This window comes from Phyllobates terribilis, unplaced genomic scaffold (genome assembly GCF_046119375.1).
Source record: "Phyllobates terribilis strain yellow unplaced genomic scaffold, ASM4611937v1 Scaffold_2__4_contigs__length_985480577, whole genome shotgun sequence".
NCBI lineage: Eukaryota > Metazoa > Chordata > Amphibia > Anura > Dendrobatidae > Phyllobates > Phyllobates terribilis.
This window is the reverse complement of record NW_027362762.1, coordinates 733136457-733162386: the sequence shown is the minus strand read 5'-3', so window position 1 is coordinate 733162386 and position 25930 is coordinate 733136457. Positions and strand designations below refer to the sequence as shown.

At 47.0% G+C, this 25930-nt stretch overlaps 1 protein-coding gene across 3 annotated transcripts in view; it reads right to left on the bottom strand.

The window, feature by feature from the left end:
- KCND3 (potassium voltage-gated channel subfamily D member 3) overlaps nucleotides 1-25930 on the bottom strand; it is a 647462-nt gene that overhangs the window by 62472 nt on the left and 559060 nt on the right. For all 3 annotated transcript variants that reach the window (XM_073667188.1, XM_073667190.1, XM_073667189.1), the window contains exon 5: nucleotides 9068-9169. In XM_073667188.1, coding sequence (XP_073523289.1) covers nucleotides 9068-9169 — 102 coding nt within the window. The remainder of the gene's footprint in view (nucleotides 1-9067; nucleotides 9170-25930) is intronic.

Below are 25930 nucleotides of genomic sequence, written 5' to 3'. Positions count from 1 at the left end.
TTATGTTTGTAATATGCTGTACTGCATGGCTCTTGTAAGGGGCATTGCAAGTTGCTCCGTCCTAATTTTTGGCAGCTTTTGCTGGGGAAGCATTAGCAAATACTATGGGAGACCCACTCCCCAATAATGGGACTTATGTTTGTAATATGCTGTACTGCATGGCTCTTGTAAGGGGCATTGCAAGTTGCTCCGTCCTAATTTTTGGCAGCTTTTGCTGGGGAAGCATAAGCAAATACTATGGGAGACCTACTCCCCAATAATGGGACTTATGTTTGTAATATGCTGTACTGCATGGCTCTTGTAAGGGGCATTGCAAGTTGCTCCGTCCTAATTTTTGGCAGCTTTTGCTGGGGAAGCATAAGCAAATACTATGGGAGACCCACTCCCCAATAATGGGACTTATGTTTGTAATATGCTGTACTGCATGGCTCTTGTAAGGGGCATTGCAAGTTGCTCCGTCCTAATTTTTGACAGCTTTTGCTGGCAAGGCATAAGCAAATACTATGGGACACCCACTCCCCAATAATGGGACTTATGTTTGTAATATGCTGTACTGCATGTGACGCGCCCCCTGGGCCGTGTGTACACGTGTGTGGGATACCCGGTGCCAGGTCTCTGGGGTCTGTAGTCTCCGTGGCGGTGACCCGGTCCCGTGGCTCAGGCTGGTCAAACCAGTGGCAGTCTTTCTTAGGTTTTGAGGTTAATTGTCCGACTGCGCCACCCGTGGATTGCGGTCAGGGAGTACCACCGCTGCGAGGCAGACCGCTGAGGCTGGTGTTGTGTGCGCAGCATAAAATGGGATAACTCCCCTCGGGAGGAGTATAGCCTCAGGGCAGTGAGTGTCGATGATGGGGTTGATGGTGCACGAGCGCAGCAGGAATGACTCAGAGTCTTTGCAGTGCAGTTCAGGGTCTTTACTGATGATTATAAGGTAGACTCTCCCGGGAGTACTGGCTAGCATAAGAGGCCTGGTCAGTCTGTGAGCAAGCAGGAGTTCCCCTGGCCAGGTGGAGTTGTAGGCCTCCCCGTCTGTCTGCACTCTTCCTGGCTACCTTGCTGTAAGCGGGTAGAAGTAGCCCACGTCCCTGAGTGTACCGTGTAGTGCTCACCCGTATGGCTGGTGACTTGGGGCCTTCTGTTAGCCTCCGCTCCATGACGGCGGTGCTGGTCCCTTGCTTGTGACTGAGCCTCCGGGCTTCTATGGCCAGAGGACCTGAAATCCCCTGCCGGCTGGTTTCTGCTGCTGGATATATAAGTCCTCACAGCTTCGGACTCCTGTGTCCGGTTCCTATTGTCTTCTGCCAGGGCGAGCTCTGCTCAGCTTCCAGCCCCTCGTCTTTAGCTCCTAGCTCCTACAGAGCTCCTTGCTGTTACTTTCCCTTGCTCTCACTCTGACTCTGACTGTTCTCTGTTCTCTGACTCACTCAACCCCACCCCAGATCCAGTTTATAAGGGCAGAATTCTCCCCTCCCAGGACTGGGGCAGGAGGATGTTGCATGTTTAAGGGATCCTGACCAGGAAACCTCCCACTTGCTCTCCGACGTAATCTCTATTACTGTGGTGACCAGACCCCTGGGGTGCCACACATGGCTCTTGTAAGGGGCATTGCAGTACCTCATAATTTTTGGAAAGCATTCCATTCACTGCTTAGGCCAACAGTGCACAGGAGACCCAGTTGCTATAAATGGAAAAAAAGGTTTAGTTAACGCCCTCTGACCTCCATGTCATTTCCAAGGGGCATTGGAGTGCCTCGAAATTTTTGGTAGGCATTGCACTCACTGTATGCCCTATAACTGTGTAGCCGAACCGCTCCTTTTGTTACAGAAACATATCCTACAAGACATATCTGGTTGACTGGCCTGATATTGATGTGAATGGTCCCTGTTCCTCCTGCTCTTTCTCCTTTGCCACTACCTCATCCATCATTTATCACCTGAAGCTTTGTTTTAACGGGAGTCATAGAACTTGGATAGTAGCAGGAAAACATCCAGCAATCCTCGGAGGAGGTAGGATATGCGCCAAAACGCTGACCTCCTCAGGCCTAGCCGCTACTACATACATGCGCTTGCATTACAACAAAACAAAGCAGATGCTAACTTCTATCATCCTCATCATGCTCCTCACCTTGGCACTCTCAACTCCCCTGATGGAGAAGCCAGGGCTCACCGGAGGAGTCTGATAGTCCGGTGGGCTCGGCCAATGCTGCCCTAAAGCAGGCCAGGCTAAGAAAAGTGTGGGAAAGGTTACCGGTACAAATAGGGGTGGCTGGGGACCGAGTATGGACACCTGGCCACCCCCTGGAGGCTGGGGAGCAAGCGGGGACACCCAGCCACCAGGCGGCTGGGGACTGAGTATGGATACCAGGCCGCCGACACAGCCATGGCGTGGTGGCCAGATTCCGCCTCCACATGCCTAAAAGGCCCAATTTAAAGTGCAAGCAAGCAAGCAGTATGGTATTGCAGCCTGGGGGTGGGTGGGTGGCAGGCTGCATACTTGCGCTTGCATTGCAAGGAATGGGAGAGGTACAATTGAACACTGCCCTGGGACAAGGACTTGAATGGGGATAGCTGCAAGTCTGCAACGACAGGTGCAAGGTGGGAGGCATCTTCACATGTACCATGAACAGGGGTTTGGCATGCACACACTACAGCGGAATAGGCTCTCCTTCCCACTAAATGCACTGGGGAGGGCACAGGTAATGTTTTGGTATACGCGCTTAATCTTATGTGTAAGGCACACCAGGACAAATAGGGGCGGCTGGGGACTGAGTATGGATACCTCGCTGCAGAAGCAGCCATGAGGTAGTGGCCAGCTTTGGCCTTCTCTAAACTAAAAGGCCCCATTTCAAGTGCAAGCTAGCAGTATGAATTGCAGTCTGGGGGTGGGTGGGTGGCAGGCTGCACACTTACACTTGCATTAAAAGAAAACATAGCAGATGCTAACTTCTGTCATCATCATCATGCTCCTCACCTTGGCACTCTCAACTCCACCGATGGAGAAGTCAGGGCCCACCGGAGGAGTCTGGTTCTCTGGTGGGCTCGTCCAATGCTGCCTAAAGCAGGCCGGGCTAAGAAAAGTGTGTGGGGGGATGTTCCAAGGAGAAATGGGGGCGGCTGGGGACCGTTTATGGACACCCGACTGCCCCCAGGCGGCTGGGGACCGTGTGGACACTCGGCCGCGGGGCGGCTGGAGACTGAGTATGGACACCCGGCCGCCGGGCGGCTGGGGACTGAGTATGGATTCCAGGCCGCCAAAACAGCCATGACGTGGTGGCCAGATTCCGCCTCCACATGCCTAAAAGGCCCAATTTCAAGTTCAAGCAAGCAAGCAGTATGGTATTGCAGCCTGGGGGTGGGTGGGTGGCAGGCTGCATTCTTGCGCTTGTATTGCAAGGAATGGGGGAGGTACAATTGAACACTGCCCTGGGACTAGAACTTGCATGGGGATAGTTGCAAGTCTGCATCTTCTGATGCGGCAAGGATCACTTATGATGGGCACACTTTTAGACAGTGACCTGGGAGTCAGAGATGCTTCCAGGGGTCTTCCCCATGCTGTTCCCATGTCTTTTCAGCACTTTATGCATGTGTCACACAGCACATGGCCAGATAAGGTTGTAAAATGTTAAAATGACATTTCCCGGTGAATGCATTTGTCATAGTTGAAAGCAATACAAAAGTGCAAAAACGCATAAAAAATGCTACTTGTGAACATAGCCGAAGGTGTGGAGGAGTATTTTTGTTTTTGGTCATTTATTTTAACTTATACACAAGTCTTTTCCCTGGGAAGGATGTTCCTTAACATATTTCACAGGAAAAAAGTTTCACTTTCGTTTTATTGTGAGCCTGTAAAAGTGGCTTAATACCTCTGACCACGTTGTTGACAGAAGTGACCTGGTGGTCAGAAATGCTTCCTGGGGCGATCCCCATGCTGTCCCCATGTCATTTGAGCACTGTCACTATCGTTTTGGGTACCTTTTAGGCTTTCTACAGACTGCCGGGGGTGCCACCGCAAAAATGCTCGAGTCTCCCATAGACTAACATTGGGCTCGTTGCTCGGGTCGAGCACCCGAGTATCACGGCGAGCTCGGCCCGAGCTTCGAGCACCCGAGCATTTTAGTGCTCCCTCAACACTAATAAAGATATATTACAATGTCACTACAAAATTGGTGACTTTTGACTTGGTCACAGGTTTTCTTTGAATTATTATGGGGGGCAGACATTTTTTCTAATTTGAAGCAAAAGAAGTTATTGAGATTTTCAGCATATAGGAGAACTCAACCTATTGATTTCTATGGGAATATTTTGTGGCATGTAGTGTCTTCTCTATATATTGATGATACCTGTCATTGTTATCTTGTTATACTGTCTATGATGATAACGAGTTGACTGCTTATCTGTACAGAAAAGAAAATATCTGCCTAATACTAGGACTTAATGAGCAGGATGAAAACTGTAATTATATGAGATCAATATTATAGTTTTTAAAATCAATAGTGACATGGAAAATAAAAAAATATGCAATACTTTTTATGTGATTACCATAAAACTTTATTTAAAGGGAAGCTGTCAGCCCTTTTCTGCTGATGTCTATGGAGGCCATATAAAGTAGTGACAGAAGTGCCGATTTCAGCTGTCTGTCGCTTATGTGTAAGTGTGCATTGGTTTTGGAGAGCTTACAGTCAGCTTCAATGCATTCAGTAAGGAGTCCCAAGTATTCATGAGATCCCAGCTCCCCCATTCACCTTCTGCTGATTGACAGCTTTCAAGCCATTTTTCTGCACCACGTACTTCAGCATTCACGGCTATAACTCATGTTTTGTTACTTCCACATATTTCTATATTAATCTTCACAATTTTGGACCTTAACAAATGTTTCCCCTTTCAGAAAATCGTGGTCCCCAGAGGCAGTTTGTTATTAAAAAAAAACAACTTTTCCTTACTTATCCTCCCCGGGTCCGCCACTGCTTACAGTGTCTAATATTGGCTGCAGCGCTTATGTCACATCTATAGTGCTGCAGCCAATTAATGAGCTCATGTAGATACAATGCCCCTCTAAGATTTACTGACCTCATTGATTGACTGTAGTGCTGCAGCCAATATCAGACACCAGAAGCAGTGGTAGAGACTCAGCTCTGGACCTGGGGGTGGTGGGTAAAAAAAAATGTTTGTTTTTTTATAACAAACTGCACCCAGGGGCTGAGATTTTCTTTAAGGGGACAACCCCTTTAAAGTCTCCATACTCACTAGATAGCCATCTGACAAACGATTATTCGACAGAAAACTTTCTCTCCTGCTATACACAGGAACACTCCACTCGGCTGAAGGTTCATGTGCTTTTGAAGGGGAGGATAGTAAAAGCCACTGCAAGAAACTTCTGGCCATGGCTTATCTACTGATCTATAAGAAGGTCAGGTGTTAAAATTCAAAGTGCAAAGTGCTCGACTCTTATCTCCCTCGACATCACTTGTCGGGGGAAAGTCAGGAAGCCCCCATATACATTAGAATGTCGGACGATCCCACTGATATTAGTGGATTAGCCTGACTGTAGTTTAATGGGTACAGGGGCCTTTACTACAGTTCATTAGGACAGATTTATTAGATAACATGTATCAAGTAGTGACTTGTAGCAAAGGTGGCGTCCTAAGACAGTACCACTTTTAAAGTCACTGAGCTCTTCTGTATGACCCATTTTACTACCAATGTTTTCTAGGTTAAATTTTTGGCTGCATACTTTTGTTCATGTGCTGCATATTGGCACAATATAAGGAAAGATTTCCATAAGTAGGATTCTCGTGAGGCTGAAATGACATCCACATGTTACAGGTGGAGTTTTCAAGTAAAGTGTTAATTAGTGGCACATTTTAGGTGGTAAAGCTGTAGTTTTATCTGCAAAACTGCTGAGCCAATAACATAATAGTTCCGAAAAAAAACTAGACCAAAAAGTGCAATAGAGTCTTATTTGGGTAGAAAAGGAGGATAACACTGCACAATTGTGCTCACCTGGTAGGGTTGTGTCCACACAACCACTAATGAGGCTTAGGCTGCTGCAGACCACAGGAGAAATCAGGAGGAAAAACTGGAAAGGAATGGGTTAACCTGCTCTGCCGTCAATAATGAAGAGAAGACCAGGTTCCAAAAATATGCAGTTTGATAGTCAACGCGTTTCGAAGCATACAATTTCTTCATCAGGACAAAACACGGTGATCATCATGGTTTGTCCTTATGATGAAGTTGTATACTTCGAAACGTGTTTTTGGAACTCGGTCTTCTCCTCATTATTGATGGCAGAGCAGGTTAACCCATTCCTTTCCAGTTTTTTCTCCTAATAATATAATAGTTGCAGCATTTTCCGCTAAGTCACGGGTCAAATTACAAATGACTTTATGTTCAATGCTTAGTCAGGGTGTACTGTACACATATAGACTTCCTGGCTAAGCAGTGAACATAAAGTAATAATAGTGGGATTGGTATTACTTGTGACTTGACCCTCTACCATAAACCAAATGAGGTAAGAGCACTATGGATCGGTAGAAAGATTCCCAGGGGCTGTTAATCTTTAATGCCCAGATTTTGAGGAACAGTAAAAGTTATGTTACAGTAAAAGTTATGTTTCCTATCTCATCTCCATTTTACTGTAATACCTTTGCAGGCTACTGAAAAGATGTTGGATCACATTGTTCCTATTAGAAATGGATGATAAAGCTGTAGAATCCCGATGTAAAGGTTAGTTTGATGGCAGTAATATATTTTAGGACTGCATAGTTCACAAGTGGCTATTGAGAATGTGCAGAACAACTGCAGAAACCAAAATGTAAATCTTTTTTTTTTCAGTACAAAATACATTTCTAGGTGTTTGAAAGAAAGAAAAAAGATTTTCTGGAGTAATGGATACAAGTTGCCAAGGAGAGTGCAAGGGGTTAATGCACTGTCATTACTGGACATACAATGGAAGTAAACCTTTTAATAATCTATGCTAAACTTCATAAGATGTCCATTACAGAGCTAATTTCATAGTAGTTACTGCATAGACTTTTCTATTAAATTGTTTTGGTGATGCAATGGGAAAGAAATTCTTCAGCCTCTCGTGATAGCTAATGAGATAAATGAAATAATGAGAAATATGCTGCGGTTAATGACTGTATCCCTATTGCATATCTACTGCAAATCCTGAATTAAACACCCACGTTCCATCTATAATCCCGGCACACTTGGGAGTTTGGTGTGAATTGTTCATCATTTCTCTTTGCCAAGCAGTGCATCATTCCAGTTTTTTCCCTTTTGGCAGAACTATGTTTCATCATTTATTGTTGCTCATTGATGACTTTGAATAAGATGATAATTTTGGAATGTGAACAGAAGTACGGCAGTAACAATTGACTGGCAAAATTTGGGAATATGTAGTCTGTTGGGACGTGGGTATAGCTAGGTGAGTCATTCTGGGCAGAAATAGGGCTGCAAACTGAATCTTTCCTACTCGGCAAGCGCTGGCAAACATCCAGATATTGTCATTAAAAAGTGATTTCAATTACACTTAAAAATGAAAAAAAAAATAATGTACACAATTGCCTTTATCTTCTGCATGTCAAATCTGAGAATGTGCACCTTTAAAGTAAGATTTCCACAAAAAGCTGTTAGCGGGTACCAAGTGTACCCATTATGCAGTAATCATGAATGATTTCTCTTGTCTATCAGTTATATTGCTAATCTAGCATTACATTTTTGCCTGTCCCCATGTTCCAGGTAAGGCAGCATATCTTTTTATGATTATTTAGTCTTTTGAAGACTATTTCAGAGGTTTTTGTATAACTGTTTTTAAGTGCAATTTTTGGATTGTCCTCTACGATCCTACTTTGCCAAGGTGGTAGTGTATCATCAGACTGCTCTTGCTCTAATTCCTATCTAATGACAGTAATGATAGCTGAGTGACATAAAACAGCTGTCTCCTAACAATGTACACTGTGTGTATTTTGTAAGATGCAGCTTTATCCTGTCTCATCTGCCTCCTGCTTGTCATAGGTTTCTCCCTGTCAGATTTTACATGCAGGAGACAGGGGAAACAAGGTGAAGCTTATCATTGTATAGACTCATTAATGCTCTTTTATACAAAATGAAACATTATATTTTGGCTGTATGTAAGAGCATATGGAGAAACAAGGAAGGTGTAGCTAAGTGCAGAAGGAGGGCTTTGAGAGCTGCCAGGATGGATTCATTACGTGATCATGTTGTCCTGTAGTTCACATGAACTGAATTCAGAGGGCATGTACTGGACTGAGTGTGAGACTGAAATTACATTACAAATGTACTCATAATAAAAGAGGTCAGAGGTATATAGCTCGAATATTGCCCTGTTATATGTGCAAAAAAATTGCTTAGGTCCGGCTTTGAAGGGGTTGTATCACATACATAAGTTCTTAAAATTGCAATGTGCTTGGAAGATTAAACATATTTGCAATTTTCATTTTATTAAAAATCTTCTCTGTTTTCAAGAACAGAGGGATTTTTAATTTTAGAGTTTACAGCTCATTGCCTAGATTACCTGCCACCTCTGCATTGGTCTGGTTTCCAAGGCAAAGAGCTCGCGCATCCAAGCTGTTTCCTATAGGGTTTGTAAGTGCTGGTTTGAAGATTCTACTTTGTTAGCTTCCGAGCCACCGAGCTTCTCTGATGCTGCAGAAGCAAAGCTGCCCCTTCTAGCAGCATTGAAGAGTGCACAGTTCAGGCCGGCAGCTCTGCCATGCTGATGGCCGGAACTGTCAATCTTCAGGAGTGCACCGCCCCTGTCAACCAGGAGGCTTGGAGGCAGCAGAGCAATGCGCTTCTGAAGAACTAATATGAAACAAACCCTTTAACTTTACAATGATGCTAAATATTCAAAGACAAAAGACAGGAATTCCATCACATATGTCACCTTCAAGAACATTACCAGTGATATAATTCTCTAGTCTTCTATATCCACTTATGGGTATCCCAGATATCTAATGTTAGATGCACTTCCCCGAATAATATACATTTAATATACCCTTTACATTTCTGTAAAGCAAGTACTTGACAATAGCCACTGTACTCACCGCCATTTCCAGTGCTTCATTCAGTAAGCCGTTCCGTTTACTGTGCAGGTAGGCAGATGAAGTTCCTGTCTTGGCCACTTTTATCCTGGCAAGTCTAGCTTTCTGTGTAAGGGAAAAAAAAAACCATGTATTGTTACTATAATAATTGTCATCATATTATTACAAGCTGTGTAAAAGAATAAAAACATTATGTTCTTTAGCGTTGGATTTGTAGAGGAAACAACAAGTATAAAAAAAGCAGAAAACCATCTTCAAAGATTAATTGGTGGAAAAATCGCTATCAACAGCTCATCATGTTTTTTATGGTCATCATCTGCAATCATTTATTTTGTAGCCACAGGTGAAGTTTGTGGTGTGCGCAGTGTCAGGCTGGTGTACTTAGACCTCATCTGATGATATCATTTTAAGGGCTAAATCTCAAAATAAATTTACCACAACCCATTTACACAGATCATTCGGATGCCATATTTTTTTTATAATTTCACATAATTTATATATCATAAAGAGAATTAAAAGTACATTGTTCTTTGTGGGCAACTCTAATGCTGAGCCAGCTGTCAGTCAGTGGCAGGACTATGGGTACAGCTCAATATGCACAGAGTGATGACTGAAGCCGCGCCTGCCCACCCCTATGACTGAAAGTCTTAGGCTAGTGGGAGAAATGAAGTTCATTTCCTCCCAGCAGCTAGGGTCTAAGTGCGGGCACTGGGTAGGTTCAGAATGCTATTAACCTGCAGATTACCCATTATGTGCAGGTTAATAGCATTTTTGTTACATGACAGGTTCCCTTTAAATATGTTGCTAGCAGTTTACTCAATTTCCTTCTAGTGCATGGGGTCTTGAATTCCACTTCAGTGGTCACCATTGATCTTGCTGACCTGTCCTACAGTGATACATGCTCACATGACCTCTGTAGACTTAGTATAAAACCAGCATGTTTGGCTTATGAGTCCTGAGGCCACTGATTGGCCTTAGTGGTCATGTGGCCTCACCGGGTGGCTTCCCCAATGCTCTAGCGGTGACACTCCAGTGGTTGACAGGCTCTGCAGTGATGATCTGCCATACATGTGACGTGCCCCCTGGGCCTGTGTTGTGCAGGGGAACCCGGAACCGGGCCTGTTCTAGAATGCTGGGGGTTGTAGTCTCCGTGTGGCGGTGACCCGGTCCGTGCCCAGGGTGGTCAAACCAGTGGCAGTCTTAATGTATAGCAAATGTCCGACTACGCCACTCGTGGATTGCGGTCAGTGGGGACCGCCGCTACGCTGCCGACCGCTGAGGCTGATGTTGTTTGCGCAGCCGAGTATGGGATAACTCCCCACGGGAGAAGTATTGCCTCAGGGCAGCTAATGTGAGAGATGATGGGAGTGATGGTGTGAGGGTCCCAGTGCTAATGGTGCTGGTGCGGCAAGGAATCACAGAGACGTGAGGTGCAGTTCAGGGTCTTTACTGATGGTACAAGGCAGACCCTCCCGGGAGTACTGGCTAGTATAAGGGGCCTGGTCAGTCTGCGAGCAAGCAGGAGTTCCCCTGGCCAGGTGGAGTTGTAGGCCTCCCCGTTTATCTGCACTCTTCCTGGCTACCTTGCTTTCAGCGGTTACAAGTAGCCCACGTCCCTGAGTATACCGTGTGGTGCTCACCCGTATGGCTGGTGCCTTGGGGCCTTCTGTTAGCCTCCGCTCCTGGATGGCGGCGCTGGTCCCTTCTTTGTGACTGAGCCTCCGGGCTTCTATGGCCAGAGGACCTGGAATCCCCTGCCGGCTGGTTTCTGCTGCTGGGTATATATCAGTCCCCACAGCCTCGGACTCCTGTGTCCGGTTTTAGTAACTTCAGCCAGGGCAAGCTATATCTCTGCTCACAGCCCCTGGCCTTCTGCCTCTGCTCCTACAGAGCTCCTGTTCTCACTTTCCCTCTCCAGGCTCTGACTGCTCTGCTTGTTCTGCAGGCTCTGTCTCACCTAATCCCGCCCCAGACCCAGTTTATAAGGGCAGATTCCTCCCCTCCCAGGTCTGGGTGGGCCGTGTTGCATGCTTAGGACTCCTGACCAGAGAAACCTCCCACTTGCTCTCAGACATAATATCTCTATTACTGTGGCAACCAGACCCCTGGGGTGTCACACATGCACATGTACCTCACCTTTTTTTACATGTTTAATAATATTGTTATTCATGCATTCAATCATTTTAGAATGCTTTTGCATAGTGTTTTGTATATACAAATGTGCATGTGACCGCTGCAGCCAATCACTGGACTGGCCGAGATGTCTGAATGCATGGCATGCAGCTGTAGAAGCCACAATGTATGACATGTCATCACTGCAAGACATGTCCATAAGACTGTCAGGGACTGCTAGATGAGAGGGTTTTGCCTGATGATTTTGTTTTTAGCATTTTATCACATTTTCTGCCATCAGCTTTTTTATTTAATTCCATGAAAACTCTTTTAATTGATTTACTATACAATTGGCTCTAATATAAATTAGATGGTGAGTCACAATGAGGTCAGAGAGCTGATGCTAATGATTGCATTTTCTGTACAGCACTGCTTCATATGTTGGTGCTTTATTATCAAAAATTCAATGTAAGAAGTCTTTTGTCAATGACTGAAAGAAATAGCATGGTGCAAGCTGAGCCGATCGGGCCGGTGTGATAATGTGCTTGAGATTCAGCACACTCCTCTATATCTGATAGAATGAATCAAGCTAAAACTATCACAAGCATCAAACAGTACAGCTTCCTTTCAACACAGATCATTCATTGCAGATAGTGGACGAGTGCTTGTAATTTGCCTAATCAAAAGTCTTCTCTGTCGCTTGTATTCCTGTTCAAGAGAAGCCAGATCTTTTGCTATTCTTCTCAATCATAAAAGGTAAATCGAGAGAGTAGAACCTGTTGTAATTATATTTGGACACATTTTACATTGCATTTGTAATCTTTCCGAGAGCTCGTGCAGAATTGCGCTTCACTTCCTCTAATTATTATTAGTTAATTACATTTGGATTTTTAAAAAGGAAGCAAAGTGTTGTAACTGTAGAGGTAAATATCACGCCTGTCACTGTTCCAAAAGTGGAAAATAATGAGCAGTTCATGAATCCTCAGCATTTGTATTGCAGGTTGAGCATTTCATGATATAAATTGGCATCCGCTATTGAATCCAAATCCAACCTTCTAAGAACAATCTGCCTGCTTTGCAAAAGGAATTCTGAGTAATAATGATTTACTGTATCTTTAAGCCTCATACACACAACCGTATTAGTCCTTACAATGCTGAGCCGAAGTGTGCTTTACCTGGCTGGCAAATTTTAGCCTGGGGGGCAATCACAAAGCAGTGGGCCTTGAGTGGCGGCGGCCAACTTTACCCTGCTTATCTCTGACCGCTGCATTAAAGCAGCAGAGGTAACAAGCTTTAAAAATAACATTGGCTGGTACATAGATATGGGTACAGAACAAAGCATACAGCATAGGTATGGGAGCAGAATTAAGCTTGCTACCTACATAGATATAGGGAAAGAACCAAGCTGACTACATAGATATAGGAACAAAACCAAGCTGACTACATAGATATAGGAAGTGAATAGTGTTGAGCGAGTATGTTCTGTCCGAGTATGTTCGGGCCGAGCTCCGAGTATTTACAGCTGCTCGGTGATATGTTTGAATTCCTCCCGTGTGCATGATTTGCAACTGTTTGACAGCTTTATTACATGTGAGGAATGTGTAAGAAATAGACATTCCTCACATGTAATAAAACAGTCAAACAGTTGCAAATCATGCACACGGGAGCGATTCAATGATATCACCGAGCAGCTATAAATACTCGGAGCTCGGCCCGAGCATACACGCCGAAAGGGTTAATAGAACATACTTGCTCAACATTAGAAGTGAACCAAATGACTACATAGATAAGTGACAGAACCAAGATTACTACATAAAGGAGGGAACAGAAAGGAGGTTACTACATAGATAAGGGAGCAGAACCCAGTATACTACATAGACATGGGAACAAAAACAAGCTTACTACACAGATACAAGAGCAGAACTAAGTTTACTTCATCAATATGGGAACACAACCATGCTTACTACATAGATACAGCAACAGAACCAAGCCTACTGCATACATATGCTACCAAAACCAAGTTTACTACATAGATATGGTAACAGCCAAGTTTGTGCCAGAAACAAACTTACTGCATAGATACGATACCAGAACTAAGCTTACTACATAGATATGGTAACAGTTAAGCTTACTGCATACACATGGTACCAGAACCATGCTTACTACATATATACAGTATCAGTTTACAACATAAATACGGGAACATAACCAAGCTTACTGCATTGATATAGGAGCAATACCAAGCTTACTGCAGATATATGGGAACAAAACATGATGTCAGAATAAAAGGTCTGTGGATTTGAAATTGCATGTTATTCTCATAGTTTTGCCTAATTCATCAACTAACATATTGCACTGACAAAAATTAACACTATGAAAAACTATATAGTGATGACCTTTTGTATACCACCTTTAAAAAACAAACAACAACAAAAAAATAATATATATATATATATATATATATATGTAGCACCCTGAGGATTCGGCTGCTACAGGGGTATTGCACCTCAACCCAGAGGTGTGATATTCCACTCCCGGGTAAGGATGGAGTGTGGAACTGAGCTCGGTAGGCTGCATGCACTACACACATCCCATTTCCGAGGAGCAGACCGACGGTACTCCCACTTAGAAATGTGCAGGTACGACCGAGTCTGTTCCTGGCTGGAGTGGGAGGGGGGTGGTACATCCCAAGTAGTGTAGGGGCAGATAGGGGGAGCAGCCTGGGTAAAGATAGGAGCTCATTGGGTGCTGGTCACCTGAGCTCACACATAGAGGGTGTATATAAGGTGGGCACCAACTAAGAACAGGGTCAGTTGCAGAGAGAAAGTCAGCGAGCGGAGGGGAAGAGAGACCCAGAGTGAGAGAGGAGAAAGAGAGACCCAGAGGGGGAACCAGAAGAAAAGGACTCCAAGAACCCAACTTAAATCCCCGGGTGAAGAGTCGGCACAGGGTACCGGAACCCAAGCTGGTGGGGGCAAAAACACTCCCCAGCCAGAGACCGGAGACCGTGGGCAGCGTTTGCCACGGTCACCCACCACATCCACCACGAAGGCATACCACGAGGAGGGTCAGGGAGCCCAAGGCCAAGGGTCTCCCAACAGAAGGCCCGAGGGAGCTGGACCTGGGTGGATCAATAGTGGGGACGGCCAGAGAAAGGACAGAAGGAGAGCTCAGGGTCACGCTCCGGACTTATTTGGGGGTTGGCTGGATCCAGAACCTGGTGGACGCAGCACGGCTCGGGAGGTCACTCGAAGCTGGAGTGACCAGAACATCAGCAGTGAGTAAACATCCTAAACTGCATAACCCGACTCTGTCTCTGATTGCCGTCTACACTGCATCACCACAACTCCCATCCTCTGCACCTGATCCCCCTGAGGCTATACCCCACCCGTTGGGGGTTATACCATCAATAGCTGCACCTACACCATCAGCCTCAGCGGACCCTGCTGCAGCGGCGGCCATAGTGACCGCAATACAACGGGTGGCGTAGTCGACATTAAGAACTTAGTAACATCTGTAGGACTGCCACATACAACTGAGTTTGACACCCTGGGCACGGACCGGGTCACAGCCACTCGGAAGACTACAACTCCCATCTGATCCGGCTCCGGATATTCCCCCTAAAGAATATGGCCCAGGGGGCGCGTCAACTTTGGCGTAGTCGGCAGGATTACGTGCCCGCAACACCCGGGTACTGCGTGCCTGAAGGAAAGTGCAAGTTTACCTCAAGAAGAAGTCTCCTGCCGGTTCCGGAGGGTCCCCGCCATCGGACCCCATCACCAGTCGATTCCCGCCGGGTGTCCGCTATTAACAACTTTTTCCCGCCATCTGCAGAGTTTCCCGCCACTGGGAAGCGATTCCCGCCATTTCCAAAGGTTTCCCGCTTTGGAAGAGCGGACGCCATTATGGGCGTGCCAGAGGGTGGCGAGAGGCCACCTCCCATCGTGGGCCAGGACCGAAAATGGCGCCAAAAGTGGAAACCGCCCCCACCAACAGAGACTGTGATGCTAGAGGTGTCTGTCAGCGTGAAAGAACCGCCCCTGGAGCTGACAGTCACCCAGTGGCCCCGGGACCGCCCTCGAAGTGGGAGGAGACGAAAGAAAAGAACGAAGATGGGTGCCGCCTGGAGCAGTCTGGAGCGAGCGCACCCGGAGGCAGGAAGCCTGGAGAAGAGTAGCAGAGAAGCTCACCCGGAGATGGCGAGAGAGCAGAGCAGCACCGGCCCGCTGGCCAGGAGCCTGCTGGAAGAAGAGCAGAGCAGCACCGACCCGTTGGTCAGGAGCCTGCTGGAAACCACGACCCCACTAGGCCTAGTGGAGGTCCTTGCACAGCTCCCCCGAGACCGGGAGTGTGCACAGACTGCCCTGGAGGGCCTCGCACGGAGGATGGCCCGGGTACAGCGAGAGACATTGGCGGAGTGGAGCCGAGAGATGGCCCAGCAAACCAAGACCCGGAGCACGCCAGCCAAGATGAGGAGACAGACCGCCTCTGAGGATGGCGCGGGAGGACCCAAGGCCGGAGACGGCGCCGAGAAGGGAGCCGAACGCATGGAGGCAGGTAAAAGGGACGTCTATACCCCAAACCGGGACACCGCTTGCCTGCCCCAGCTCCCCGTCGCAGAGCCCGAAAGTCCCCCTGCTGTGCCCGAAAACGCCATGTCACCGACGCAGACTAGGCCCCAACCGGAAGCCGCCGCCGCGACCCCTGTGACGCCATGCGCACCGACCCCGAGCGTGGCAAAACAGGAAGTAACACCAGCCTGGTCGCAGGGCCTAGAATTTCCGGGCGTCGCATCACCAACAGCGCCCCCTACCTCCGCGGAGCCTCCGGCCTGGCCGCAAGGCCAGGTAGCCCAGGGCGCCGCCGTCCTAACGGTGCCCTTCACCTTCCAGGTGCCCCAGGCCTGGCCGCAAGGCCTGGGCAACCCGGGCGCCACCACCACCGCGCCCGCACCCGTAAAACCAAGGGTGCCGCGTCTGGGAGAGGACTTGTTTGCCCAGCACACGTGGCCGGACGGGCAGCCTTTCATCTGGCCCCAGAAATATTATGAACTGGAGCACCAGAGGAGAGTTGGGGCCATGTGTGCACCCCTGATTCCGGCTCCGAAGCCCGTGATAAGGATCTCGCCCCCGCTTGAAGAGACCCAATTTGAGTGGGACCCCACCGGAGAAGACCTAATGGGGTTCACTCAAGAAACCAGGGCAGCTGCAGCGGAGCGTGCTGAGTGCTGCCGACAGCAGCTCGAGGAGTTTGCGAGGGAGCGGAGAGAGAGGCGGGCCCGGGAACAACAGGCCCAAATAAGGAGCGCCGAGCAGAAGAGCCGAACCAGGAGGGACCCCCGTGCAGCGCACAGTCCCCGCACCACCGGGACTGTAATTAAGTTCAATATGCAGCATGGGTGGGGCTTCATCAGAGACCACAACACCCCCGGCGACGTCTTTGTCACGCGCAGAGATGTGGAGTCCCATCTGCCGGAGGGGCACAGAGGTCGTGACCTTTATATCGGGGACGAGGTCACCTTTACCCGGCACAAGTGTGCCAAAGGACCTTACGCCCTCCATGTGCATCGCCTGACAGAGGAGGAGCTGCGATGTGAGGAGGAAGAGCAAGAGGATCCGGACGGGTCTGAAGCTGAGATCCCCAAAGAAGGAGCAGGAGGAAGACGTTGTTGAGTACAGCGGAGTAGGTGCTGTAAATAGTTACCCGATCGGGGTATAAAGAAACTGTTATTGCTAATATAGTCCCCGTTGGGACCAGCTGAGTGAACTGTTTACCCGTTTACCCTTAATCCCACAGGCTGAGGACTGTGAGCAGCCATTCCCTTTCCCTCCTTAACTGGCCGAGGACTGAGAGCGGCCATATCCCTGTATATAGTTGCGCGTCCTAAAGCGCCCCCTACCGGTTTTATAGGAAAACCATTTTTCTAGAAAGACTGTCGCACTTTGCCCGGTCAACAGTTGCCCAGTGACCGAAGGAGGAACAAGAGACGACGAGAATGTTTAATGCTGCTAATTTATATAAAGTTTTATATGTTTTATATGTTTATGTTTATATGAAAATTTTTGTATGTTATGTGATGTTTTTGTCTTACAGCCCGAGGACGTGCTGTGATTTACCAGGGGGGAATGTAGTACCCTGAGGATTCGGCTGCTACAGGGGTATTGCACCTCAACCCAGAGGTGTGATATTCCACTCCCGGGTAAGGATGGAGTGTGGAACTGAGCTCGGTAGGCTGCATGCACTACACACATCCCATTTCCGAGGAGCAGACCGACGGTACTCCCACTTAGAAATGTGCAGGTACGACCGAGTCTGTTCCTGGCTGGAGTGGGAGGGGGGTGGTACATCCCAAGTAGTGTAGGGGCAGATATGGGGAGCAGCCTGGGTAAAGATAGGAGCTCATTGGGTGCTGGTCACCTGAGCTCACACATAGAGGGTGTATATAAGGTGGGCACCAACTAAGAACAGGGTCAGTTGCAGAGAGAAAGTCAGCGAGCGGAGGGGAAGAGAGACCCAGAGTGAGAGAGGAGAAAGAGAGACCCAGAGGGGGAACCAGAAGAAAAGGACTCCAAGAACCCAACTTAAATCCCCGGGTGAAGAGTCGGCACAGGGTACCGGAACCCAAGCTGGTGGGGGCAAAAACACTCCCCAGCCAGAGACCGGAGACCGTGGGCAGCGTTTGCCACGGTCACCCACCACATCCACCACGAAGGCATACCACGAGGAGGGTCAGGGAGCCCAAGGCCAAGGGTCTCCCAACAGAAGGCCCGAGGGAGCTGGACCTGGGTGGATCAATAGTGGGGACGGCCAGAGAAAGGACAGAAGGAGAGCTCAGGGTCACGCTCCGGACTTATTTGGGGGTTGGCTGGATCCAGAACCTGGTGGACGCAGCACGGCTCGGGAGGTCACTCGAAGCTGGAGTGACCAGAACATCAGCAGTGAGTAAACATCCTAAACTGCATAACCCGACTCTGTCTCTGATTGCCGTCTACACTGCATCACCACAACTCCCATCCTCTGCACCTGATCCCCCTGAGGCTATACCCCACCCGTTGGGGGTTATACCATCAATAGCTGCACCTACACCATCAGCCTCAGCGGACCCTGCTGCAGCGGCGGCCATAGTGACCGCAATACAACGGGTGGCGTAGACATTAAGAACTTAGTAACATCTGTAGGACTGCCACATACAACTGAGTTTGACACCCTGGGCACGGACCGGGTCACAGCCACTCGGAAGACTACAACTCCCATCTGATCCGGCTCCGGATATTCCCCCTAAAGAATATGGCCCAGGGGGCGCGTCATATATATATATATATGTATATATAATTTGGAAACTTTATTTTCACCCTAAAAAATATATTCTGATTTTGTTTTATGATACTCTTAGGATTGAGCTGTTTTTACACTCTCTGTCCTCATCACATAACAGCTCCATATGCAGTTTGCCTAGTTAAAATCATGTGGAACTGCCAACCTCTTTCTCTTTAGGTTTTCTCAATTGAGACAATGAAAGAAGCAGAATAGAAAGCGGTTGGCACATGATTGTCTCTAAGCAAATTGCATATGTAGTGGTGATGTAGCGAGTGAGTACAGCGTGTGTGTACAACAGCTGAATCCTAATAATACACTACACAATGTTAGGAGCCAGAGTGAAATCCTACAAATATCCTGGACACATCTTTAAAGCGATCCTGTCACCTGAAATGCTATTTATCTGAAGATGTAGGATTAATCTGCAGGTAAATAGCATTTAAAGCTTGAGAGCCGGCTTACTGGAAAAGGGTTGGCTACTGGGAGAAAATTAAGTTTTCTACATGTACATTTATTTTTGTTTTTTGGTAGCTGTTTTTTAATTTATTCATATTTTATGTTTGTAATAAAAGTATTGCGATACTGCGACTATCATATTAGTCACTAAAGGGGAAACAATAAGCTGATCTTTCCTGGTTTTCTGCAGCCTTCTTGTCAGCTTTGCTGTGTAGACTGGGTCAGCAGCAGGGGCAAAAGGCTAATGACTAGTGTTGAGCATTCCGATACTGAAATATCGGGTATCGGCCGATATTCGCGGTATCGGAATTCCGATACTTAATTCCGATACTTTTACAATATCGAATACCGGAATCGGAAGTTCCCATAATGCCTGCGCTCTGCAGTGTCTCTGAAGTATGACAAGCTGGATGGCAGCACTCAGCTGCGATCCAGCCTGTCATCAGAATGCCATCCCAGCGTGGGAGAATTCTCCTGATTGTTTAAAAGCCGGCGGGCGGTAAAAAGCCGCCGGCATTTAAACAATCACACAGCCCCATACTGCTTCCCCGCAGCCTCCCACCCCGATCCACCGCTCCCCTCGCCACCTCCCATCCCGATCGTAAGTTAGGACCGGGCGGGGAGCGCAGCACCAAGGAGCGGGGAACGAAGGACGCGGGCGGGGAAGCCGGCAGTGAAAAAACTTCACCGCCAGCTTTCCCGTTCTGTGCTGCGCTTTCCTGCCGGTTATTTCAAATGAACAGCTGAGGTATCAGGTGATGCTGATCAGCTGTTCATTTGAAGTAGCCGCGGTGCCCTTGGAGGGCTCATGTGAGTTCATGCTTGACTGCATTGCATGAACTCACATGAACTTTCCCACGGTCGCACAGGTCAGCCTCACCTCCCAGACCCGTCATGATTAGTGTGTGTGGGTGTCTGTGCGATGTGTGCGGGTGTGCGCGGTGTCTGTGCGATGTCTGCGGGTGTGCGCGGTGTCTGTGCGATGTCTGCCGGTGTCTGCGTGCAGGCAAACATAGGCCGATGTGACACTACTACTCCCATGGGCCTATGTCTGTCCCCCGTCCACTCGTGCCAGCAGGATCAGCTCGATGGGAGCAGTAGTTCCCATCAGCCTGATCCTGCTATTTAAACTGCCCCATGGTCCCCAATAAATTTTAAATACATGTCATTGGTGGCCAGTGGTTACCTACAATAAATTAGTTTATACATTACCTGTCCCCGCCAATCGCCACCTAAAATAAAGTAAAAAATAAAAAACTACACCTATACTCACCTAGACACCTAATTCCCCGAAGCCATCGATCTCCTGTAATAAAATATAAAATAATAAACCACAACCTTATCCTTACCCCTCCGTAGTAGTCCACGAGTGTCCCACGATGATCTCCAGTTTAGAGCAGCCACATAGAATGTGACCGCTCTGAACCGCTGCCGCCGCTAGAATGATGGGGCCGTAAAGCAGCCCCGTCATTGCATAAGAGAGTTCGCCGGAGTTCAGGCAGCGCTGCTCCGGTTAGCAGCTTTACGGCCCCGCTGTACCGTGAGAAATTCCCACGGTACAGCAGTGCCGTAAAGGAGGTCTCCGGAGCTGCGCTGCCTGAATGCACTCCGGTGACCTCAGTCAGTGGCTCCCGCTGCCGGGAGCGGACGTGTTCCCGGCAGCGTGAGCTTACAGCAGCCATGCACAGCTGTCACCATCTCCAGATGTGACAGCTGTGCATGGGAGATCAGTGCAGGAACGTGGACAGGTAACTATTTTTTTTTTAGTAAACTAAGAATTAAATAAAATGGTGTGTTTTATTTCAAATAAATTATTTTTTTCTGGGTGTAGTGTGTGTTTTTTATTTTTAACACTTTGTAGGTTAGTAATGGGGGTGTCTTATAGACGCCCATCATTACTAACCTGGGCTTCATGGCAGCTGGCGCTGACATGAACCCCAACCCTATTACCCCCTGCCACCGCACCAGGGCAGCGTGGAAGAGCGAGACTAAGTGCCAGAATTGGCGCATCCTATGGATGCGCCATTTCTGGGGCGGTTGACGGCTGGTGTTTCTAGCCTGGGAGGGGGCCAATATTCATGGCACCCTTCCAGGGCTATTAATATCAGCCCCCAGCTGTCTGCCTAGCCTTTGCTAGCTATTAAAATAGGGGGGACCCCACGTCATTTTTTGGGGGGGGTCTCCCATTTTAATAGCTAGTAAAGGGTAGGCATTCAGCTGGGGGCTGATATTAGTAGCCTGGGAAGCTCCGTGGGTATTACCCCCTTCCCAGGCTTCAAACATCAGCCCCAGCCATCTGCTTAACCTCCGCTAGAGACTAAAATTATGGGGGATCCCACGCCAATTTATTTTTAATAAATCCTTTAGTTTAACACTAAATGACACTTGAGGGGTTAACAAAGATGCAGTCCCTAAATTATTATTTATTTTTTAATTAATTTTTCCCAAAAATTTTGACGTGGGCTTTGCCATATTTTTGAATGCCAGCCAGGTACAGCAGGCAGGAACGGGCTGCCCCCAACTCCCACCTGCCTATTTGTACCTGGCCGGACACAACAATATAGGGAAGCCCTTTTTTTTTTAATTATTTCATGAAATAATTAAAAAAAAATTGACGCGGGGCTTCGCACTATATTTGTGTCCAGCCAGGTACAGCAGGCAGGAACGGGCTGCCCCCAACCACCAGCTGCCTATTTGTACCTGGCCGGACACAACAATATAGGGAAGCCCTTTTTTTTTTAATTATTTCATGAAATAATTTAAAAAAAATTGACGTGGGGCTTCGCACTATATTTGTGTCCAGCCAGGTACAGCAGGCAGGAATGGGCTGCCCCCAACCACCAGCTGCCTATTTGTACCTGGCCGGACACAACAATATAGGGAAGCCCTTTTTTTCTAAATTATTTCATGAAATAATTAAAAAAAAATTGACGTGGGGCTTCGCCCTGTTTTTGTGTCCAGCCAGGTACAACTATGCAGCTGGGGGCTGGAATCCGCAGCGCTGGGAGGCCCAAGCTTTCTGGGCCACCCGCACTGCAAATTGCAGTCCACAGCCACCCCGGAAAATGGCGCGTTCATAGAAGCGCCATCTTCTGGCGCTGTACCCAACTCATCCAGGGCCCTGGTGCGGTGGCTCACTGGGTAATAAAGGGGTTAGGGCCAGCTTGGCATTATCAGCTGGCCCTAAGCCCGAAATTCATGGGGTCACGCCAATATTAGACATGACCACCATGAATTTCTAGTAAAGTATTTAAAAAAAACACAACACCCAGAAAAAGTCCTTTAATTGAAATAAACACACAATTCTTTATTGTTCTAAATTAAACCATACTTACCATCACGCTTATTCCAGCTGAAGCCAACGATCTCCTGCAATAAAAGAAAAATAATAAAGCAACCTCATCCTTACCTTTCCATGGTTCCCATGACAGCTTCAGCTCTGCTACATCGAGATGACAGGCTGGACCGCAGCAGAACGCTGCCATCCAGCCTGCCATCCCGCAGACACTGAGAAGCGCAGGCATGCTTGCGCTCCTCAGTGTCTCGCTGTGACGGCATAAAGATGAGCCAAGGTCATGTCCAATGAACTCGGCTCACCTCCTGCACGTCACTGACAGCGTGGGAAAATTCTCCTGCACTCAGCGCTTCAGCGTGAGAATTTTCCCACGCTGTCAGTGACGTGCATGAGGTGAGCCGAGTTCATTGGACATGACCTCAGCTCATCTTTATGCCGTCACAGCGAGACACTGAGGAGCGCAAGCATGCCTGCGCTTCTCAGTGTCTACGGGATGACGGGATGACAGGCTGGATGGCAGTATTCTGCTGCGGTCCAGCCTGTCATCTCGATGTAGCAGAGCTGAAGCTGTCGTGGGAACCATGGAAAGGTAAGGATGAGGTTGCTTTATTATTTTTCTTTTATTGCAGGAGATCGTTGGCTTCAGCTGGAATGGGCGTGATGGTAAGTATGGTTTAATTTAGAACAATAAAGAATTGTGTGTTTATTTCAATTAAAGGACTTTATTCTGGGTGTTTGTGTTTTTTTTTAACTTTGACTATGGGGTTAGTAATGGGGGTGTCTTATAGACGCCTCTCCATTACTAACCTGGGCTTGATGTCAGCTGGCATTATAAGCTGACATCAACCCCAGCCCTATTACCCCACTGCCACCGCTACAGGGCAGTGGGAAGAGCGAGGCTAAGTGCCAGAATTGGCGCATCCTATGGATGCGCCATTTCTGGGGCGGCTGACGGCTGGTGTTTCTAGCCTGGGAGGGGGCCAATATTCATGGCACCCTTCCTGGGCTATTAATATCAGCCCCCAGCTGTCTGCCTAGCCTTTGCTAGCTATTAAATTAGGGGGGACCCCACGTCATTTTTTGGGGGGGGTCCCCCATTTTAATAGCTAGTAAAGGCTAGGTATTCCGCTGGGGGCTGATATTAGTAGCCTGGGAAGCTCCGTGGGTATTACCCCCTTCCCAGGCTTCAAACATCTGCCCCAGCCGTCTGCTTAACCTCCGCTAGAGCCTAAAATTAAGGGGAACCCCACGCCAATTTTTTTTTAAATAAATCCTTTATTTTAACACTAAATGACAAGTACAGTAATCAACACTGTCACTGTACTTCATATATATGTGACTGACATGTTTCTATCTATCTAATCTATGTGTGATTCTCTATTCCTTCTATTCTAAATTGTCGGGTACCGCTGCTGAATTGCCGGCCGGCTTTTTTAAAGATACGGTGCATGAAAACACTATTATTTTTTTAAATAAATCCTTTACACTAAATGACAAGTACAGTAAGCAACACTGTCACTGTACTTCATATATATGTGACTGACATGCTTCTATCTATCTAATCTCCAATATATATCTCCAATATGGCCACCACCAGAAAAAATAACCTGCAAAATTGTTAAAAAAAGAGAACACTTTATTTCTCTTCCATAAACTGCTAGCTCATTGGTGAAACTATAATATAATACATGAGACACCCCCTTGAACATCAAAGATACAGTAATAAAGATGAGATTTCACTTTAAAGAGGATCTGTCACCAGGTCAAGAGTGACCATTTTTTGCCCTTATTTTATTCCTACTGCTCCCCTGAGTGGCAGAGGGTGTTATTGTTTTTTTTTTTATTTCTTTTAAATCCGTCATAACGTTTTAGAGGTATGGTTCTTTTTATTTAGTGCAAATTTTCCTGGTACTTACCAATGTGGGGGTGGAGGGGAGTTGCTCACAGGATTCTTTGGGGGCCTGTCTTTAGGCTGATCTGTATTATTACCCTGTGAGCACTACCCATTTGGCAAAGATCATAAAAATGATCACAAAATAAAAAGGAACCATATGGTAGATTTAAAAGAAAGCAAAAAAAAAAATCATATTCGGGAGGCAATGAGAATAAAATAAGAATACAAACTGTCCTCTTTTGACCTTGTGACAGATGGAGATACACAAGTCCAGAAAAATACAACTATACCACCAACAGAAGCAATTTCATTCATTTCCTGACTGCACTCCCAAAGATCACCATAGGACATGGGGATAATTTTTAAGCTCATACATTCTCTTTTATATAATATTATAGAATAAGAACTAAGAGAGTGAAATCCAGCTTCAGCTCTGCCACTAAGTCATCCTATATTAAAACTACTTACTGCTGTGGGACAGTTCTCCGAGATCAGGGACCGTTTGTTACTATGAATCCATAGGAGGAATTATCTATTGGCTTCTCCTCTTCTGTGTTTAATGCAAACTCTTAATTAAAGCACAGCTCTCCTGCGCACAAAGCAGTTCAGGCAAATCTGTGCTTAGTTCCAACGTGTTCGTTGCCGGCTATTTACATCCATATCCAGGGCTTTAGCATTTATACTGTCTCAGTGTTTTTGTCTCATTGGGGGGCTCATGTTAATATATTGAGCTGCTATTGAGCAGCAGATTACTATTCCTCTCTGTGTTGTATACAGTAATTTAGCTTGAGTAATAACCAGTGGTGAGATTTTATGCAAGAAAGCGGTAGGTGAACCCAGGCGAAAAAATAAAAATGAATATGTAGACTACAATAAATCAATCAAATGTAAAAACAACGAGGTGGAAAAAGTATTTTCTCACAGTCAGAATAAAATGCCTTGCGTAACCATTCCTGCCTGAAATGATTACCCTGGATTTTGGTGCCAGTAAAGTGAGATGAATGTACAAATTAACCTTAATTTTGATGTGACTCAAGTTAAAAAAATGTTAATATTTACATTTTTTCTATTTTGGCTTTTAGATTATTACCTTGTGTGTAGAAGTGTCGTACTGATCCAGTACCTGAGCTTTGGTTAGTGGCGGCCTTATATTACCATTAACATTTAAAGGAATCTGTCCATAGTTTTCTACCATCTAATCTGCAGTATAGTGTATGGGGGAATTGGATGTTTCGCCCCCAGCAGTTCGCCCCCAGCAATTCGCCCCTGGGTACATTTCGTCCCCAGCATTTGGCCCCCAGGATGTTTTGCCCCCGCACATCTCACCCCCACACATATCGCCCCCAGTTCGAAACGTCTGGGGGCGAAACGTGTGGGAGCGAAATGTGCGGGGGCGAATCTTCCTGGGGGCGAAATAATAGGGGCGAAATGTACCCAGGGGCGAACAGATGGGGGCAAACTGCTGGGGGCAAATTGCTGTGGGGGGAACTGCTGGGGGCGAAACTTCCTATAACCAGTGTATGGCAGGAGTGGGGAACCTTTTTTCTGCCAGAGGCCATTTGGATTTTCATATCATCATTCAGGGGCCATAGAAATTTATTAACTTGATATTTATCCTGCTATATAAACATTTAATTAACTCACCCCTAATGGAACGGCTTCTCTTTGGTGCGGCTGTGATGTTATGTGGTTGTCCTGCCTTCAGCATTGGGTTTCATTAATGAGTTTTTGTTTGCAGTACACTGGCTCCATCTAGTGGCTGAATTTGCCTGGCGGCACTAGTTTTTTGTCC